Source organism: Pseudorasbora parva, chromosome 23, assembly GCF_024679245.1.
Source record: "Pseudorasbora parva isolate DD20220531a chromosome 23, ASM2467924v1, whole genome shotgun sequence".
NCBI lineage: Eukaryota > Metazoa > Chordata > Actinopteri > Cypriniformes > Gobionidae > Pseudorasbora > Pseudorasbora parva.
Window position 1 is genome coordinate 4,068,374 of NC_090194.1, and position 22,079 is coordinate 4,090,452.

Here is a 22,079-nt window from a genome sequence, read left to right on the forward strand (position 1 = left end):
ACTGCAAAATTTCCCTCAGATATGGTCAATCGTTAACCCAGGTGGCATAACTACTGTGATTGTGAATTATTATATTAAAATTCACAAATAATCTCTTTGAGAATTATATTTGCTGATATATCTGCTGTCCTACCCGAGATGCTAACTTATCATTGTTCATTTGTTGTGCCGGCTCCAAAGTGACTTTCTGCCTCTTTGAAAAAAACTTTTGACCACTTTTAATCCTGTGGTGATATACCCCTAATAATTCATCATTTCATTATAGCATAAGCACAATTTTATTTTTATTTATATATACTTATTTATTTATATTTATATAGAGTATCATAAAGAGTAAATAAAAAAAATCTGTATTTTTATTTATTATTATGGTTTGTAATACATTATTTCATTTTTTTATTTATTAATAAATAACACTTTGTTAAAACATTAGTTTTAAAATAGAAATGCTCAAAACATTGCTATTTTTATTCCTGTATAAATGTATTTACGCATTATTAATAAGTGCATTATAAATCATTAAACAGTATGTGGTCAATGCACATTTTTGTGAATTTATGCCTCTTCAGATCTGGTTTGTGTGCTGCATTTCTGTGTAAAACATACCTAATGCCTAAAGTTTATGTAGTCTGGTGTGTTTGATCAAAATCATATTTTGAATATCTTTTGGATCAGATTGAATTTGGACATTTGTTATGCAACAAGTTGTCAGGTGTTACGATAAGAAAACTTAAAGCATTCCATATACATCTCTTTGTACCCCATTTTACATGCTGCTATCTGCAAATTACTGAAAATCCTACTGTACATTCAATGCTTTATGACAAATAATACAAACGTGCAAGAAGCAAGTGCCATTAGGGAAAAAAATGATCTGGTCACATACCAGTATATATTATTCAGTAATTATTGATTTGACTGCACTGACACTATTGGATGGGGAAAAAAACTTGAAAAGATTTGAGCTAGATGACACAACTGTTTTCTGCAGAGCTTCTTTATAGCTGATTCGACTGTGTTTCATAATTGATGAACGTCGAACCTGATTTGAATCAACATTAAAATGACACTTTTTCTTTTGTCAAGCTGCGTAGTGCTAAATTAAACGTATTTCATAATTGATGAGCTTTACACAGTTATTAAACAGAACTGAATTAACACTGAACTGACTTCAGCTGACTAAAGATACTATTTTAATAAATTAAAAAAATATATATTTTCATACATTTTAAAAAGGCAATCCAATTCGGTTGCAGTGTTTGCTGATTTAACTTAAAAAAAATCGTATTATATAATTATTATTATTAACGTCTAGAACTTCATTTACTAAGTCCTTAGTGAGCTAATCTCTAGTTGATGATGTCTATTTTAACAGGCCAGCTCATAGTCAAGGTCAGTGGTGCGGCTGTAAATGTTTGCCCTCTAGTGATAAGCACAGGCACTGAGACAGACGAACACGTCCTTTATTTGTATTCGTGACGATGGTTGAGTTTGCCGCTGTTTGTCACAAGCAGGTGTTCGTAAAACCACTCCCAGTGTTTACATAATACCTGCTTATTCAGGCTATTACGAACTCATTTCTCACGATAAATTTGAAGTGCACGGCTGTGACTCTGCATGCGGAGCAGCAAATTGGATCTCTATTCAAATGTGCAGTTAACACTGTAAAGACAGACAGCAGCTGAGGGCTTTCTCAGTCTATCTGCCACCAGCTGCGGTTACAGCCGAGCTCCCCAATCAGGGACCGGCGCTCTATGTGCTGTTTGGTAACGGTGAGTTACGGTTGTATTTCTGTCAGTGTGTTCTGCTACGCCCAGGTATTGTGCAGAAGCTGACCTCCGTGCCGAAACATCTCTTCACTCTCTCAATCAAGGCAGTATTCTGGAACTACGTTACCAAGGCAACAGGGCAGATGACTTGGATCTGCTAAATGCTCAGGCTTGAACTGACCGATTGTGCTATACGGAAAGCTAAAGCAAAACATGTATTGATGTTAACTGGAAGTGTTTGATGTAATACTGCACAATTCTTTTATATTTTACGAAAACTAGATTTTTACTGTTCTGAAGAAATTTAAAGCTACACTGTGTGATATTTTCCCCCATCTAGCGGTGTAAAGGTATATGACCATCCAGTGAATAATAGTTTCTTTTCCTCTCAATTCTGATTTTGTTTTAACTCCTACGGTGGCCAATTTGGTCCAAGATTAACATGGCAATCCCCCTCTTCACATTCGACACGGTGCCATCGAGTGTTAAAGCGCGAAAGGCGAAGCTTGAATTTACGGGTATGTCCCTCTTTGGCAACTGTACTTTCAAGATGGAGGAGCAACATGGCGACCGGCATTCGAACCCTTCACCCGTATGTATTTTCAATGGCATATTATAAACTTACTTATGCTTTATTACTTGAAAGAAGTAAATATACATTAATGAGCACATATTTTTGAAAGAACTAAGTGTTTTTAGCTAAGAATAAACTAAAAAAGTTACACAGTGTAGCTTTAAGTGGTGCTTGTCCATACAAAACCCAGCTCAATGATGGTTGCCAGGGTGTTGCTATGCAGTTTCTATAGTGTTCTGACTAAATTGGTCCAAGTCAAAATAGGCCAGCCATACGTCTGGATATGAATTGGATCTGTTAGGCCTATAAACCATCAACATTTCTTAAAACTTTCAAAGGCTTAAAAGGGTGCACTTTTAAAGGGTTAGTTCACCCAAAAATGATTACTCACCCTCATGTCGTTGGACACCCGTAAGACCTTCGTTCATCTTCGGAACACAAATGAAGATATTTCTGTTGAAAGCTGAGAGAGGCTTCAGATAGGCCTCCATTGGCATTCATTCCCACTCACAAGACCCATAAAGGCACTAAAGACTTTGATACAAAGTCTATCTCACTACAGTGGCTGTATAATGTTTTAATGCGACGAAAATTGTTATTGTGTGCACAAAAATCAAAATAACGACTTTATCCACCAAGATATTTATGTGAACTTGACGCATGCGTGAGAATATGACACAGATCCGCCGTTCAATACATGACCCAGAAGAGGAGGAGCCGCTACCACGTGAGTTCACGCCTGAGTCCTACACGGAAGACACTAACTTGCCGGAGAAAGTCATTATTTTGATTTTTTTTTTGCGCACAATAACTATTTACGTTGCATTGTAACATTATTGTACAGCCACTGCAGTGAGATGGACTTTGTTTCGACGTGTTTAGTGCCTTTATGGGTCTTGTGAGTGGGAATGAATGCCAATGGAGGCCTATCTGAAGCCTCTCTCAGCTTTCAACAAAAATATCTTCATTTGTGTTCTAAAGATGAACGGAGGTCTTACGGGTGTCCAACGACATGAGGGTGAGTAATTAATGAAATAACTTTCATTTTTGGGTGAACTAACCCTTTCAAAAAAATCTAAAAGTTATAATTTGACATTTGTCAACCGTGTTACACCTCAGACACAATAACGTAATGTCTTTATCCTAATTTGAGGGCTTTTTAAAAAGGAAATACTACAATAGTATGTCACACATTTGGTAAACTTACCTACAAATCAGCAATAAATTCAATTCAAACATTCTTAATTCAAGGCAATATTATGAAAACAACAATAAAGCAGTTTATATAAAAAATAAATGTATAAGATACAATATAAAATGCAATCTATTAAAAATGAAACATTCAGATTGTCACGATCCCTCGATTAAATTTGAGTGCTTAACTGCAGGTTATGCGTTTCCTCCAGCGTGTCAGAGTCTCGGCCTCGTTCACAGCAAATGCTGCTCCACGCAGACTCAGTTTCTGAATGTGCCGTTTGTTCGGGTTTCCAATAATGTGCATTTGGGAATGCATATAAAGTCTGACACGCTTTGTGTTTTGGTCACTGTTATGTTGACAAGTAAGACAAAATATGTTGATGCAGGAACAACATTCCTGTCAGAAAACATAGGCCTAACAGGGTTGTCAGGTCTCTGCAACAAAAGTAGCCCAATGGCCAGTCAAAAGTAGCTCAAAAATAGACCAATGCCATTTTCTCCATTGTGCGATCTCAATTCTCCACTGAGTTTGTAAATAGAGGGTGGACTTTTTTTTTTTTTACCCACGTCAACAACTTCGAAAAACCACAGAGTCGGCAACACTTTACCCTATCCCTACCCCGAAACCTAAGGGTATGACAAATGAATAACACTGATAGCACCTAACCCTGTAAGCCTAAACTTAATATATAAATTTGTAAACTTTGTCTCTCAAATCTGACATTTATCTGACATAAATTTGTAACATAAATAATTTATAAACCTACACCAATGCAAGAGAATACATCAATGCGTTTCTAAATATGCAAATTGTTGACAATGCAATTTTTAAAAAAAAGTTTGACCTCTAGTTAGCATGCTTTGATGACATTACAGTAGCTGAAGCATTTTTATCGGAAAGAAGTGACCAAATATTAAAGATTAAGTAGACATTTGATTTAAATGTTGTTTGGCCAATATTAGATTTGACCATGCTGTAAAGTATACCAACAACAATCACAAGGCCGCTGATGCTCTGCAGTCATTTATTATAATATATAATGTACATAAGTTGATTAATGTTATATTATGTATATTACATTTTAACAGAGTTGTTCAATAAAACCATATGATTACCGGTACTAACATTTAATACTTTTTTTGAACCAATAACTACTGCCTCATTGTCATTATATATATATGTAATTTAAAGGTCCCATTCTTCGCGTGTTTTTGAAGCTTTGATTATGTTTACAGTGTGCAATATAACATGAGTTCATGTTTCGCGTGTAAAAAAAACACAGTATTTTTCACACAATTGACTTATCTGTATACCGGTGTTTCCTCTGTCCTAAAAATGGCCTGATGATTTCTTTGGTCTATGAAGTCCCTCCTTCAAAAATACGTAACGAGTTCTGATAAGGCCAGCGCTTCCCACGCTGAGATTGGACAGCAGCTTAGCGCACGTACTGGAAAGGTCCCGCCTCTTATCATAACTGGTAGATACCAGATACATGTTATTGCATGTTATTGCGCTCAATGTTATTGCAAAAATGTCTATATTGCCTTATCAATTTGAGTCGGAATCAGACCCGGAGAATATCGAAGAGGATCGATTACAACCTGCTCAGGAAAGACTTTTGCTGGATGTTTCAGAATGGTAAGCTGTCTATTCAGTAGTTTAAACTGATCATTACAAACACCAACAATCGATGGTGTCTGAATGAATTACTACACTTTTATATGCTAAGTTTTTCGGATTAGTTTCAGTTACCATCTAACGTTAGTTAACAAAGCTAAACAGCGCTGCACTTTGTGTCATGAGTTACATAAACTGTTAAACGGACCGACTTAAATAATAAAATACACTTACCGGTTGTAGTCCATAAACAACAAAGAGGGAACTGCGTCATTTTTTAAGAATAATCTTTCTGTGAATCCGGCTTTAAACTGATTGAGATTGAGGAAGCAGTCCTCAGCAAAATGTGCTGCACATAGTTTTAAATTGTGATTATAATTTTCCAGAACCGAGTTAACCATAAACTGTAGCCATTGATCTCGTACAGCGTCCGTGGGAAGGCCAAACAAAGGTGATTTGACTCCGGGATGAAAATAACAGCGTTTCAATGGCATGGTGACAAACACACTCTACAAAAACAACGCTTCCTATTCTCGACCTGCGGGAGCAAAAGGACAACGCCCCCGAATTTGCGTGTTCTTGTGGGCGGAGCTTTAGTCAACAAATGGTTCTAGGGACTTCATTACAGCAGGAAGTGCAGGGCTGTAGTCCAAACCGGCCGTTCGCTGTAGGCTTTGAAAGGGAACTTCTGTTAAATAAAATATCTCGCTTGGCATTGAACTTTGAGCTTTATAATTTTACAGGTATTATTTATGCTCTAACAGCAACATTACACACTAACTTAAGTTTGAAAGATGGAATCGCAAAGAATGGGACCTTTAAGTAATTTATTAGGCTATTGTTCACTTAGGTCTAATTTTATTCCCACAAAAAAAGATTAATCGCCAAAAATAACCGACTGATTACCAAAATAATCAGTAGTGACTGCCCTAATTCAGTTCATCTTGACAAACCTTTTGTTAAAAACTAGTCTTTTGATTTTAACTGCTTTCAATTTTAATTGTTACCAATTCAAATGTATTTTTTTACAGAACTTAGAGAAGTAATAGCACAGGATTGCACACTTTACGCTTCACAAACCTGCACGATTTAAAGGTGCACTATGCAGTATTTTTGCAGATATATCCAAAAACCACTAGGCCAGTGTTATATATTTTGCTCAGTTGAGTTCTTACAATATCCCAAATGTTTCCAACTATTTGTAAAAAATTACAAATAGTTGTAACTGTGTTCCCGTTGGGTTCCGGATTTATTCTGCAGAAGGGAGCAGTGTGCAACAAGTGTCACAGCAGCCACCCATGCAATGCACGGAATAATGTCTTAACATAATTTTAAACACCCTTAAATGAATTTGATATGATAAACAGAGCTGCATTACCTCATACTAATGACTAAAAAAGCAGAAATGGTGCCGGCTACTGCGTCCCGTCATAATAAAAGTCCCGTTCCTCAAGAGCCGTGTCTGCGTGTAAATCGCTCCAGCGGCCTCAACACTCGGTCCTGCTCTGCTTTATACTACAGTAACGTTAATAATCGCATTAATCAACATGATTTCTGCCCGAGTCCTGTCCCGATTCTTTTCCACCGGCTGTGAGGAGAAGACCACATGTCCCAAGATTCTGAGCTCTGACTTTGTTTTGAATAGGCGTGTTCAAAGCACAAACAGTGCGGGTGAAGTCACAGTATTGCATGTGTTCAAATCTTAAACTCCCAAGGTTGTGCAAGAGTGATGCTTGCCTCAGCAAACACCACTAATACAATTTTCAGAGATGTGAGAGAGATTTCTTGCAGCTCTTCCCCAAATTCTGCCCATTCTTTGATCTCATGTTCAGTTTAATTGACGATGTCTTGAGCAATCTTCTCCACTGACGCAAGTATGAACTCATCTAACCCAACAGGCAGTTCTTCCTTTATAGATCAAAGACTCTCAGAACCATGTGTCAGTGAGGCTAATTACAACAAACAAAGATTCAACCACAGCTTATAAACTAACACAAATCCAGGTCTGAACCATTAGCCACAAGTTAATAACTAGACCTCCTTGAACCGATTCTGGGTTATTTGCTTCTCACTGGTCTATGGTACTTTCCCTCCACTTTCTTTCCTTTCAGGACAAAAACTACAACACATTGCATAGTTGCGATTTAAAGGGAGACCTTTTAATATACCCAAAGTATGCTGAATATTATTAGTTGAATAGATAAATAGAAAATAAGTTGTCATATGCAGATTCTGTAACATAATGAAACAGTAGTGAAATGTATTTCTTCAATGGGAATTTCATTGATAATGGAATTAATTGTAAAAGTTACTTAATCATTTATTTGAACGTTTTTAATGTAATGTATTCATGCATAAAACACGTATGATTTAGGTTTCATGTGTTAAGAACAGAGGCAGACAGTAGTGAAGTATTTTTACTCTGCTTTAGTACATTTCTCACACAAGTGACTGTACTTTATCAGCGTTTTTCTTTGGAAAACTTTTACTTCAAAACATTCCAAAGCATAATATTATACGTTTTACTGCACAGTGTTTCAAATGGAATATAATTTAATACTTAATTATAAATCAAATGCTTTTTTTTACTTTTTAAGTAATTTAAAGTTTTACTTGAGTACAAGTAAGAAAGTTCACATTTATGTACTGAAGTATTAAAGGTAAAACAAAAATACTTCTATTAATAAAATGTGCAGTAAAAAGTACAATATTATGCTTTGGTAGTGAAGCAAACATTTTCAACAGAAAAACACTCACTAAGTAAAGATGCTTGGAAACTGTACTTCAGTAGAGTAAAAATACTTCACTACTGTCGTATTCACACTAAATATCATGGGACACATATTTCATAGGTAGGTTGATAGGTTTATGGATAAACATTCAAAAGCTCATTTTGTCATGTAGAATGACTGAACATTCACTTCTAACAAATTATTTTGATGCATTATATTGGTCAGGAGGAGCCACCATCACTAGTTTGCCAATGACATCTTTTGTTGGCCTCATCGTTAATTCAATGGAGTAGTAGTGCTGGAATGAACAATAAACTACCATAAAGATTATCACAAGTTCCCACAGTATTACTGAAATTTGCATTGAAAGCCAGAATTCTGCAGTGGTGAGCTGCTGTGCTCTAAATCTCTAGCCAGTGTACAGTACCTCCAGTCGGCACTGTTATGACTTACTGCATCACTGCACAGAAATGACACTGCCATCAATCATATTAATACCGGACCCACAAATCAGGAGCAAAAAATGCACCCCCAAGGTTTTACACAATCAGCATTAATTACATAATTATCCACTTCATTAAAATACCCAATATCGTAACTGGAGTTCAAGGTGTTTCTAACCGATACTGAAAAATGGCCTCCTAAAAATGATACTGTATCTAAACATGCAGACTGTGTGCACACATTCATGCACAAGCATATTAAAGGGATAATTCACCTACAAATCAAATGTATGACATCATTTGCTCACCCTCATGGCCATATAAACTTGTATGACTTTGTCTTACGTGAAATACAAAAAAAATATTGCAGAATATCCAGAGCATTACGGGTCGACTACATTTACCACTGGTCGGTGAATTCCAGTCATTTCACGTGACCTGAAATTTTGTGAGAAGGCAAAAGATTTCCACACAAAGATTTTGCAACGGGTTCTAGTTGGTCACACAAATCCGACGTGTTGACCTACAGAAATCGGCTTGGTTTAAGTCACTTCTTTGCGCTTCATACATACATCGTTACACTATTTACAATAGTCAGTGGATGACATGGGGTGCGTTGAATGATCAGCTACCGATCACTATTGGTGGACTATCACTTTGAGAAGAGGCCTCTATAGAGGCGCGCCTGCCGTGAGAGGTACGGCATGACATGCTGTCTCAATCTTGAGTCGCCGCGGGAAAAATTATTATAATGATGAAGGTGCAGGTATAATTCATATTTCTTTATTAAATAACAAAGTCATTTGAAACCTTTCTGTGAGCAATAATTTCACAAACAGCGTGAGTGAATTACCTCATGCTCTCTTTCCCTCTCAAAATGTGCAAATGGCTTCACATCAGCACATCGAGTCTGCACTGTAAGAGCTGCACAGTTGATACAGGAACTGTCACAATCGAGGCAGTGTCGAATTGTCACTTAAGTTTATTATTTGCATTTCTTTTTAAAGGGGACATATTATGCCTAGATTAACAAGATGTAATATAAATCTCTGGTGTCCCCAGAATGTGTCTGTGATGTTTCAGCTCAAAATATCCCACAGTTTTTGTGTGTGTGTTTCTTTAAATGCAAATGAGCTGCTGCTCCTCCTGCACCCCTTCCAGAAGAGCACAGATCCTTTACTCTAGTTTCGAATACTCCGTCAACAACAAAACAGCTAAATCTCACTCAACCAAAACGTCAGAAATAACCAGGAGTGCAGCCTTACATGTTTAAACCGGAGTCAGACACTCGGGAAGAGGTTGCACATTTTTGACTGCTCCTTGACATTTCTGAATAGGCATCTAGTGGATACATTTATGTGCATTTATGAATGTTACGAGCCCCTGCTCTTTCTCTTGGTTATCCTTTTCTTTCGGAGTATAGTTGCCAATTGAATGGCAACTATTGAATGGCTTTTGTTTTGTACAGGATGGTGAGTTTTGTTTGTTTAGTTATATTATAATAGAGGGAAAGCATAGTCAAATATTTTTTGTGTTATATATTATAATAAAGGGAAAGCATAGTCAAAGATTTTTTGTGTTATATCTGCTTGGTTACAAACATTCTTCAAAATATCTTCTTTTGTGTTCAACAGAACAAAGAAGCTCAACATGTGACCTTTACTTCTTATAGTAAGGAAATGTGTCTATTAAGCTCCAAAACTGACGACAACAACCAACAAAAAATACATAACAGTGGTCCTTACAACTTTATATATTGCATGTCTTCTGAAGTCTCACAATAGCTTCATGTGATGTAAGGACTAAAATTGAAGGAGTTATTTGAAGAAAATCTGTTTAACAGTTTAAAGTTTAATTAAATTATGGTTTGTCATCTAAGATTTAAAACTATTGGTTCTTGTGTGACATCAGAAGACTAGAAATACAGCTCACAACTCAAATGGGCTACTTTTGTGTCACTTTCATGGTTCTTTTTGTCATTTTAGAGCTTTACAACTCCAATCTCCATTGTAGAAAACGACACCATATTCTGCTAAAAAACATTTCATTTAGAAAGATTATAGAAACTCACACAGATTTAACAACGACAGAAGCGATGACTTTTTCAAGTATGATGAGCATTTCAATTTTTGAATGAAGTACTCCTTTACAAAAGCATTCACCCGTATCGCTCTCCTCTGTGACACATCTGAAAACTCACCTTGAACGATGATGTGCACAGACGTGGTTCTGGGTCTGCTGCTAGTCTGCACCGCGCAGATGTATTGGCCCTCGTCTGCCAAGTCCACATCCTCAATCTTGATGGTGAACTCATCCTGGTTCAGAGTAACCAAACTCACCCGGGGGTCCACAGACCACTTATCCTCTCCGGCGTACAGAATACTTGATCTGTTCAGCCATGCTGTGTGTGTCACCAAGTCCCCTTGTGAGCAACTACAAGAGAAGAGAGAGAACCAAAGAGAATACTTAACCTTTAGCATTAGCATGTGCGCAACGAGCAGAGTTCCCCTCTGAATTATTACCAGTGCATGCCTTTGTTACTAAAGCACTGGGATTCATGAGTCAAGATAAATTCAAAATATTCATTAGCATTCATTCAAATAGTCCCCGCGGTACTGTGCGTCGGAAGACTGCATCTGTTTCGGAAGCGAGTGCGAATGTATTCCCTAGATATTAAGCAAGAAAGAACAACACGGTAAGACATCGATCAAAACCCCAAAGCCTCCTGAAGATTGGGTTTATTAAATTCAGTGACCCCCAGATAATATTTAAAGCTAAACTGGCTGGGGGGAACAGCCTCTTAGTGCTTTCGACTTAAAGACAATGCCATCTCTCCTTATTACGGATACAATGGAATTAGATGCTAATTACTTACAGACCTTCCTTAAATGAGGACATGCTGTGTCTAATTACAGCTATGCCTAACAGTTAGCAGCAGAGGCCAAAAAAGGGCCCCTTCATATACTGTAGGGCTATTAAAATCAAAAGCAATCATGCGCCTAATTGATTACTTGCCTGATTAAGCATTCAATAAAACGCAGGGACAATTTTCATGCAATCTTTGTTTTATCTCTGGTAGCATCACAGCCCAAAAAAACTTTGGCACACATTCGAATAATAGGCATTTGATGCTCATTAAAGCCAATTATGGTCATAATGCTTGCGCGCTCTTTTTAGTTGATTCTGTGAGAGGCGCAGCGGTGAACTACTTTAGCTTCTAGAGGGCAACATCCAAAGCGCCAGGGACAGATGAGGTAAATGTGCTTCTTTGTGTCTTTTCTCTCCCTAGGCAGGTGGGCAGAAGTACTGGGGTACAAGCAAAGGCGTTCGTTTTCATGGGAGTGGAAGCTGCGGCACTGGCCTCTACCTCGTCTTATAATAGACTAAATGAGAATGCTGGAGATCAGTAGTAAGATCAAGCCTTTTCCCTGTGGACGGGTTCATAATACACTGCAGGGCATCCCACGCAGAAATATTAAAGTCGGCCCTCTTCAATCGGTCTTCCTCTTGTGCTTCTCTATAAGGCTGCTATTTCTACAACACTAACCAAAATGGCAAAAATAAAAAATCAAACATCACATTAATCACAATTATTAAGCATTATCATTATTGCATAAAAATTAAATAAAACTACAGATTGATTCTACAGATAAAAATTAGCTATAATCATACATATAAAATGATTTGAAAAAAGAAATGAAAAAAATGGAAAGTGCATGTGTGTGTGTGTATATACACTATATTGTCAAAAGTATTGGGACACCCCTCCAAATCACTGAATTCAGGTGTTCACCATCACTTCCATGGCCACAGGTGTATAAATCAAACACTGGGTATACAGATGCTTATACAAAAATGTGTAAAAGAATGGGTCGCTCTCAGGAGCTCAGTGAACTCAAGCGTGGTGCTGTGAGAAGTCTCCAGCTGTAAAAAGAAAAGTCCATTCATGAAATTTCCTCACTACTAAATATTCCACTGTTAGTGGAAATATAAAGTGGAAGCAATTAGGAACAACAGCAACGAAGTGGTAGCCCACGTAAAATCACAGAGCGGGGTCAGTGCATGCTGAGGTCACAGTCAATAGCTACAGACCTCCAAACTTATGTGGCCTTCAGATGAGCTCAAGAACAGTGTGTAGAGAGTTTCATGAAATGGGTTCCCAAAGTGTGGGATGCAGTGGTGTAAAGCAAGCCACCACTGGGCTCTAGGTTAATGTTCTCTGAAGTGACCAATCATGTTTCTCTGTCTGGCAATCCGATGGACGAGTCTGGGTTTGGCAGTTGCCAGAAGAACAGTGCTTGTCTGACTGCATTGTACATGGTCCTTTTCATAAATAAAATAAAGTTAAGTAAAGTAAAGTAAAGCATTGTGCCAAGTGTAAAGTTTAGTGGATTGTGGTGTGGGCTGTTTTTCAGGGGTTGGCTCCTTAGTTCCAGTGAGAGGAACTCAGTGCAGTGCACAAAGTGTCAGTCCATAAAGACATGGATGAGTGAGTTTGGAGTGGAGGAACTTGACTGGCCTGCACAGAGTCCTGAGCTCAACCCGATAGAACAGCTTTGGGATGAATTAGAGCGGAGACTGAGAGCAAGGCCTTCTCGCCAAACATCAGTGCCTCCCCTCACAAATGAGCTTCTAGAAGAATGGTCAAAAATTCCCATAAACTCACTCCTAAACTGTCAAAATAAAGCTTTATTTTATTTATTTTTTAAATGTTATGCATATTTGAACAATGTGTTAAAACAAGTTTCAGTTGTTAAATAACATTTCAAAGTGTTTAAATACATTTTTTGACTAAGATTTTTTTTTTTTTTATATCAAAGACAGTTCCGGACAGTTGCCGCACCTGAAATTTTGGGTGTTTAATATAACAAAACATAAAATATGTTTGTATGTAAAAGAAATAAAATGAATTCAAACTTAATGTTTTATAGAATGAAGTGACATGCATTACATTTTATCAAATGATTTTAAAAGGAAATATTTTATTCATTCACATTTTTTTTCCAAGTGTAAATAGGTCTATAATGGAAATATTTAGGTGTAGCAACAAGAAAATAATATTCAATAATATTTAGCTCCTTTTTTAGGAAAATTATTTTGGGGATCTGTGGCATCAAAAAGTAAAAAAACAAACAAAAAAAAAACCTGGTTCAATAAAAGTCTCCCTAGGTGGATGCAAGAGAAGGAAGTCAGAGCCACCCATAATAGAAGTAGACGCCTCGACTGGCATGTAAAGCGCACGGTTGCCAAACAGGGTAACAAAGCACACTCAAGGGCATTGAAAGTTGGCTGGAATAATAGAAAAAAAATGCAAAGCAAAAGCAGCTGTTGCACCGGTAATTGAACGAAACCTCCGATGAAACACAGTTTATGGGATCAAAGAGCAAAGCTCTCACACATTAGTCATGTAGACATGGATGATATGGTAAATAATACAGGAAACAAAAGTGTTGCTGTTCAAACAGCCTTTCGATGCACACGGCTGGTGTGCTTGCATATACACACAGATGACTGCACTTATGCAAGACTGTATGTTTAAAGGAGCTGTTCACCCAAAAATGAAAAATCTGCCATTAATATTTACTCAAAATCAAACCGGCATGACTTTCTTTGCTCAGTGTGGAACACAATAGATGGATTTTTGATGAAAATCCTGATTTTCTTGTCAAGATAATGTAAAGTAGAGTACTAAAGATGTCAAGGTTAAAAAAAGGACATAAAAGCTTTATATCCCAAGTCTTCTGAAGCCATGATTTGAACAGTAACACTTTATTTTAATGTGTCCTTATTATACGTTACATGTATTTTTACTATAGTATTACTGTAACTTAGCCTGGATGCCAGCCGAACTCAGCCCCGCCCACAACATTTGAGCTCAGGCAGTTTGGTCAGGACTTGATCCATAGAGGAGTAATTATGACATTTCGGGGGTAAAATCTGTGTTATTTTGGCAAGGCTGCCTGCTAAAATTCACGTTCCTGGGTCTATATATCACATAATTGAGGTTGCTTCACTTCAACCCGTGACATGGAAAACAAACCGCGGGAAAACTGCAGACTTGGCAACACAGTGCAGTTGAGTTCTGTTGACATTTGACAACCAACTTTGTGTGTCGCTCCGTTGCTCTGATTGGTTGTAGGTCTATCCAATTGAGGTCTTTCGTGGTTCGGTTGAAACACGGCACATAATTACAGCCCAATGGACTCATATTCTGACTAGAATTAAGTATGAAGCTAACTGTAATAAATTAGGCAAATTGCACTCAACTAACCCTAAACCAAACCCTAATCCTACCCTAACACCATATCCTAACTACACGCAACGTGATAAGATTCCAGCAACTTGTCTGTCCACACCAAATGCAACGTGACAGAGAAATAAATCAAAAACCACAGCCAATCAGAACAGCGTGTGGTGGGCTTTCATAGCAAGTATATAGCACCAGAGATTAATCTTGACGACACTCACAAGGAAATGGATAAGTAGCCTACAATAATTTAATTCACAAATATTACACAACTTAAACATTACTAAAAATAAATACAAAGTTACTAAAAATATCTTCGTCCTAGAATAGCCTTGTGTTCTGAGGTGAATTATCCATTGCTTTTAGTACAAATTCAAAGCTGGGAGCACTAAATGACATTCAAATTCACATTACACGATTTTAACATTAATGGTGGAGTATCCCTTTAAATAAAGCACATAAACACTACCTGAGATTATCATTGCCATGTGTTGTGTTATTCCATCGCATGTAGTTAGGACACGGTGTAACCCTATAAGCACATAAAGTTGATTCCTATTACTCAGTATTTTTATAATTTCACTGACGCATAGATATGACTTCAGAAGACACACTAGACACAAAAAAAGCAACAAAGTGACCCTGGACTTTCTGACACAAAGCGTCCCATCACACCCGGTCCAAGTCTAATTGAACAAGTTCACCAATTGATACTGAATCAAGATCGACATATTTGTAACACATCATCTTGTCAATGCCCGTACGAATTACGTCGGTAATACCGATTCACATAAAATTAGTCAGTGCCAAATCTCAGTAACTGAGAACGCATCTAGTCATATAGAGTAGTTTCTGCGAAGATTAAACAGTAAAAAGACCGTAATGTACTGTCTCGTGTCCTGTGTGTGTGTGTGTGTGTGTGTGTGTGTGTGTGTGTGTGTGTGTGTGTGTGTGTGTGTGTGAATGAATGGCGCAGACACGTGGCTTAATTTACCTCTCTCACACACACACACGGAATAGCGCGTTTCCATCTCATATGAGGACATGAACGAATGAAGCAGCTTCATCTCCATCTCCAGAGCCGCTCTGAGAGTCACTTCACGAGCATTTTACCGTTTAATTTGAGAAAAACTACCGTCATGTCATAAACACACAGAAACTCAAAGAGCTTCATGGCAACTCGTCAAAATAAAAGTTCGGTTGCACTTGACAAATATATTAATATTAAACAGTAGAATTTAGACATGTTTTAATGATATATTTATGAAACTAACACAAATGTAATAATGATAAATATAATCAAAACTTTAGTTTTTTTAATAAATAGTTCACAGTTATTTAATTTATGTTAGGCCTAACAGTTTAAAGTTCAGTTGTGCAGCACTTTGTTTGTTTAATTAAATTAATGTTGTATTCATTTGATTACCAGAAAATACACAACACAGAATTTGCAAATAAATAAATGATTAGAAAATTTTCAATTGGAGACCTTTTTTTTCTTTTTACAGTATATATATATATATATATATAGAGAGAGAGAGAGAGAGAGAGAGAGAGAGAGAGAGAGAGAGAGAGAGAGAGAGAGAGAGAGAGAGAGAGAGAGACAGAATAAATAAATAAGGTCTCCAATTGACTGATCACATCTAAATTTTACATCAGTTGGCCAAATTAAATTTCTGTGAATTAAATTGCATCAATTCACATTTGGCCAACTGGAAAATATAGATGTAATCAATCACTAGATATGACTATATATATATATATGCTATTTATACAGAAATATAAATGCAAGTATTTTTTTTTTTTTTTTGATCTGCTCATTAACAATGAATGTGTCTGACATAGATGTTTACATTAAAATTGGTCTTTTCTGATGCAAATGGCAAATAGTTTTTACACATCTCTTTTTCATACAGAGAAGTTTAATATCACTTAAGTTCAATACCTACCATAAAAGCAGTCCATATAAAAAGTGTAAAAATTCTTAAGTTAATGAAAAATACCACTTAGGACTGAAGTGATGATGCTGAAAATTCAGCTTTGATCCCAGTAATGAATTACAGCTTACTATTATTTACATAGAAAACAGCCCTTTTAAACTGTACTAATATTTCATATTTGTGTTTTTTACTATATTGTTTATCAAATACATTCAGCCACCTTCTTTCAAAAACATTAAAAACATAATGTTTATTTTAGTAGACACTTTCCCAACATAGGACATAGGCTACTAGAATATGAAAGGTGCCTGTTTTACCATGTTTTAATTTAAGTTTGAGAATGATATTTTGAGCTTTAGAAATCATTTTCAAATGCCCTGAAGCCTGGAAACAGATATAGCATTCACTCTGATGCTGAAAACCGCTACATTAATGCTTCTTTATCCATCCATAGTGTGACGAAGCATTTAAATGCCATTCAAAAATGAGGTATTCGAAAAGGTGAGTAGTAGTTTACGTCACTGGAAATTGTCTGTTTCAATGTTTTTATCGCAACAAGTTGGCAAATATTGCTGTATTGGCGTGCTCGGTTTCTGTAAGCGGTAAATCCTGCTTCCTTTGACAAACATTTTAACTGACTGAGCACAGTAAATGGATTAGGGTTTTTGCCTCAAGTGTTTAATTCATCTTGGCCGATGGAAGGATATAAGGCTACGTCAATGTACTATAATTCATTCTTTATATATGTTTTTATAGCAAATGTATTTGTTTCTCATGTCAGAAATAGCGTAAGCGCTTAAAGAATGTCAGAAATAGAACTGCATCTAAGTGTAGACAGCATCACTGATTATAATGGGCTCTATTTGCTTGTGTCACGGAGTAACACAGCATTACAATATAGTCATTTTGATTTTGATAGAACTATCTCTTAAGTACACGTGCACTGTAGAGACTGCACAGTGTTGGTGTTGGTTCAGCTATCATATTAAATTATTATTTACAGCATCACCATAAAATGCTGCATTATAATAACAGTCTCTTGGAAAGACACTGAGGCTGAATCCAATCCAATCAGTCTTAACCTTCAGCAGCCAGAATCTTCTGGAAACCTGTAGCGTAGCATCTCCGGCCGCTAGAGCATGTCTGAGCTGCATGTTCATAGCGCCACACTGAATCAGCACAATGCAACAAATACATAAATTAATAAATAACTCCGCCTTATATTCCCTTATCAGAGAAGAGCAGACAGCAAACCATTTTAATCCAAATAAAGTGTCTACCCTTTCAGTGCAATGAAAAGCATCCAAGGGCGGGGAAAATTAAGCATGCAGAATAAACAAGCGCAGTCCTCGTCCATGTTTCGCCTCGACACCGAAATGCATGCGCTCTGGGAAAATATCAATATTTTTCTGGGGGGAGGTTGACTATTCTCATCCTAGTGCAGATTACAAGGAGTTAATTTTTAATGCAGTGTCATCATGTTATTGTGAAATGCTTTTTTAGTTAGTTTAGAATTACTTTGGGCATTCGTTCTCAGTGCACGTCGCATTGGAGTCACGGATCCGACTCTGTCAGCTAGCAATGCATCAAGCATATCCTACTGTACTTGTGGAGGGCAAAAATATATCGGGTATCAAACCAAGTGCGGTTGTGAAAATAAATCTTTCCGCAGCCCCCTTTGGCTACCTTGTGACATGAACAAGAGAGGGCATTCATTATTAATTTACTTTGGAGAAAGGGATTGATTTGGCATCGAAGGTCTATAGAGAAAAAAAGCTATAATATATAACACTGGATTACCTCCAAATAACATTACTGTCAGGGAGTTAGAGTTCAGTCAAGACAGAACATTGCTGCTACCTGGATGGTAAGGATGTATTGATTTTTGTCCCAAACACGCACACGCACACACACACACACACACACACACACACACACACACACACACACACACACACACACACACACACACACACACACACACACACTATGGCAGCATAGCAAAGGGGTTGAATAAACTGTCACCACAGACAGACGGAACAACTTGATTGTTTTCATGTTTTCTGAAGTACAATGCTGGATGTACAGAGCACACATTTTGCTCTCAAGGGGTCTTGTGGGTCTGCACGCGCTCGCTCGCTCGCTCGCTTTGATTTCAGATTTTATGAGCTGACTCATTCCCCTTTCACTCCTATAAGTGGATACTAAGGGTGATTGAGTTATTTTCATTCATTTTGAAGTCTTTAAGTGCACAAAGTGCTAATCAATCATTTCATTAGGAGATTTTAAATGCACTGAAATTAACAACTTCACAGCGCTGAAATACAATGGTGAAGAAAATCTTCAAGGTTTAAAGGAACAAGAGGTTCTAAAACGGGCTGAACTAGCTGAAACAGAGCTTTGGTTCACAGACTGACTTGCGCCACAGAGGCATTAGTTTGCTCCTTTATCTAACATCATATGGTGAGGGTTGGCGTTACTATGGGGATCGCTCAGCCTCTTGGCTGCATGGGTCGCGAGGTGAAAGAACTTCTCAGACCACTTTTCAACGGTATGCGTTCATCAAAACATATATTTAATATCCACCGACTAACAAAGTAATATTAATTAAAAGTTTAGCACAAAACAAGAGACATTCCAGTGCACTTTAGTGCTTGCAGGGATCAAAGTTATTTTTCTTTCAGAACTTCATCTTTTGAAATCAAACAGATCAATGAACTGTGTAAAAATGCTCCATTTATAGTTTTACAGATCTCTGAAGGATCCTAATGCTAGGAGAGAGTGTTTGGTATGATCTTTTGAACGGTTTATGTGGCACATTTAGCACTTTTTATTTTGTGATATAAAAGAAATGTAATGTATAGTATGACCTGACAGCAAACTGCAACCTGTAATAAATCGCCATCACTCATTTCACAAAGAAGTTTACAGAGATGTCCGCTGTAGTCAATCATGTTTAATCACCAAAATTATTTATTTAAATGTTTTGTTCATGTGAAAATAAGTTTTCCATGCTTTAAAATAGATTGAATGTAACTCCCTCGCTTCATTTAGTATGCAAATCTATGAATATGTAAATGAGCCCTGCCTTTAATCACTCACACCAGCTCAGAGATCCATTCGCTTAACTTTACTCAAGTTACTGTAGTAAACACGGCACAATGGCAAGTGGAAATACTGGTTTAATTCAGCCATATGTTTGAACCAGGAACTGATTCAGAAGAATAATTGGAAGAGTGAATTATACTACAGCGTCAGACATATTACAGTCTATACACTGTATCTAATTTGCATATTAATGTGTTCTTAGAGCAACATGTAATGAAAAAACAGTATCTCTGAATAGCCCTGGATGTGCTCTTTACATGACATTGAAAACTGTGACATGTATGATGTCAGAGAAATTCACTAAAATATAATGTCCTCATACGTGGACAGTGACAGCCAGCAGGTTAAACAATGCAGAACGTTTCAAAGCAGCTTCACAGTGTAGTATCATTAACCTTTCAACTATCTGGAATGAAGTAGCAGCATCCTGTTCCAGTTAAAATAATATAATGTAAAGTATTCATTTGGGTACGAGCCCCAGTTTTACAATCCAGCCGGTCTCAGAAGGCACGGGGAGATGAGCAATATCTGTGTACTTCTGCTCTCTCTGGGCTTTGAAAGAGGTATTGGAACAACTGTTAAGGGAACTGGAATCCTTTCTCTGGGCTGGGTAAAAAAAACAATTGACATTGTCAGGACTCACTGCGGTTTCTTCTTGCCGTGACCATTTGCTGTGCAAACACACACACACACACACACACACACACAAATTTCTATCTTGTTGTCTGTGCTTTTGTCCTTCTCCATCTCTCGTTCTCACTCACGATGTGATGAAAGAAATATGAGAGGCTACACTATTTGATATGATTTTCTGCATCACTCCATATTGTGCACTCATGATCCTCAGATTGCAGTGATGGTAGTCAGGCTGAACCAAGCTGAGCGGAGCAAATTACCTCTGCTGGTCTGTCTAACACAAGGCCAAACCACTCGAGGCATCCCACCGGCCCTGCCGTTACTCACAACCACCCAGACATCCAGAAATAGATGAAGATGAGGTTTAATTAGTAACACACAGATCTAATACATTGTAGATAATTAGCTGGATCTCACACACACACATATTTATATATATATAAATAAAAAATTAGCATGTGTGATAAAAGTTCATTATTTTCCATAATGTAATGATAAAAATTAAACTTTCATATATTTTAGATTCATTGCACACCAACTGAAATATTTCAGGTCTTTTGTTGTTTTAATACTGATGATTTTGGCATACAGCTCATGAAAACCCAAAATTCCTGTCTCAAAAAATTAGCATATCATGAAAAGGTTCTCTAAACAAGCTATAAACCTAATCATCTGAATCAACTAATTAACTCTAAACACCTGCAAAAGATTCCTGAGGCTTTTAAAAACTCCCAGCCTGGTTCATTACTCAAAACCGCAATCATGGGTAAGACTGCCGACCTGACTGCTGTCCAGAAGGCCATCATTGACACCCTCAAGCGAGAGGGGAAGACACAGAAAGACATTTCTGAACGAATAGGCTGTTCCCAGAGTGCTGTATCAAGGCACCTCAGTGGGAAGTCTGTGGGAAGGAAAAAGTGTGGCAAAGAAAGCTGCACAACGAGAAGAGGTGAGCGGACCCTGAGGAAGATTGTGGAGAAGGACCGATTCCAGACCTTGGGGGACCTGCGGAAGCAGTGGACTGAGTCTGGAGTAGAAACATCCAGAGCCACCGTGCACAGGCGTGAGCAGGAAATGGGCTACAGGTGCCGCATTCCCCAGGTCAAGACACTTTTGGGCTACAGAGAAGCAGCACTGGACTGTTGCTCAGTGGTCCAAAGTACTTTTTTCGGATGAAAGCAAATTCTGCATGTAATTCGGAAATCAAGGTGCCGGTGTCTGGAGGAAGACTGGGGAGAAGGAAATGCCAAAATGCCTGAAGTCCAGTGTCAAGTACCCACAGTCAGTGATGGTCTGGGGTGCCATGTCAGCTGCTGGTGTTGGTCCACTGTGTTTTATCAAGGGCAGGGTCAATGCAGCTCGCTATCAGGAGATTTTGGAGCACTTCATACTTCCATCTGCTGAAAAGCTTTATGGAGATGAAGATTTGGTTTTTCAGCACGACCTGGCACCTGCTCACAGTGCCAAAACCACTGGTAAATGGTTTACTGACCATGGTATTACTGTGCTCAATTGGCCTGCCAACTCTCCTGACCTGAACCCCGTAGAGAATCTGTGGGATATTGTGAAGAGAAAGTTGAGAGACGCAAGACCCAACACTCTGGATGAGCTTAAGGCCGCTCTCGAAGCATCCTGGGCCTCCAGAACACCTCAGCAGTGCCACAGGCTGATCGCCTCCATGCCACGCCGCACTGAAGCAGTCATTTCTGCAAAACGATTCCCGACCGTAAAAGAACATAATTATTTGAAGGTTGACTTTTTTTGTATTAAAAACACTTTTCTTTTTTAATGGTCGGATGAAATTTAATAATTTAA

The 22,079-nt window shown here is 37.7% G+C and overlaps 1 protein-coding gene across 9 annotated transcripts in view; it reads right to left on the bottom strand.

Moving 5' to 3' along the window:
• ntm (neurotrimin) overlaps positions 1–22,079 on the bottom strand; it is a 399,798-nt gene that overhangs the window by 57,157 nt on the left and 320,562 nt on the right. For all 9 annotated transcript variants that reach the window (XM_067432674.1, XM_067432675.1, XM_067432677.1 and 6 more), the window contains one exon: positions 10,534–10,766. In XM_067432674.1, the coding sequence (XP_067288775.1) occupies positions 10,534–10,766 (233 nt within the window). The remainder of the gene's footprint in view (positions 1–10,533; positions 10,767–22,079) is intronic.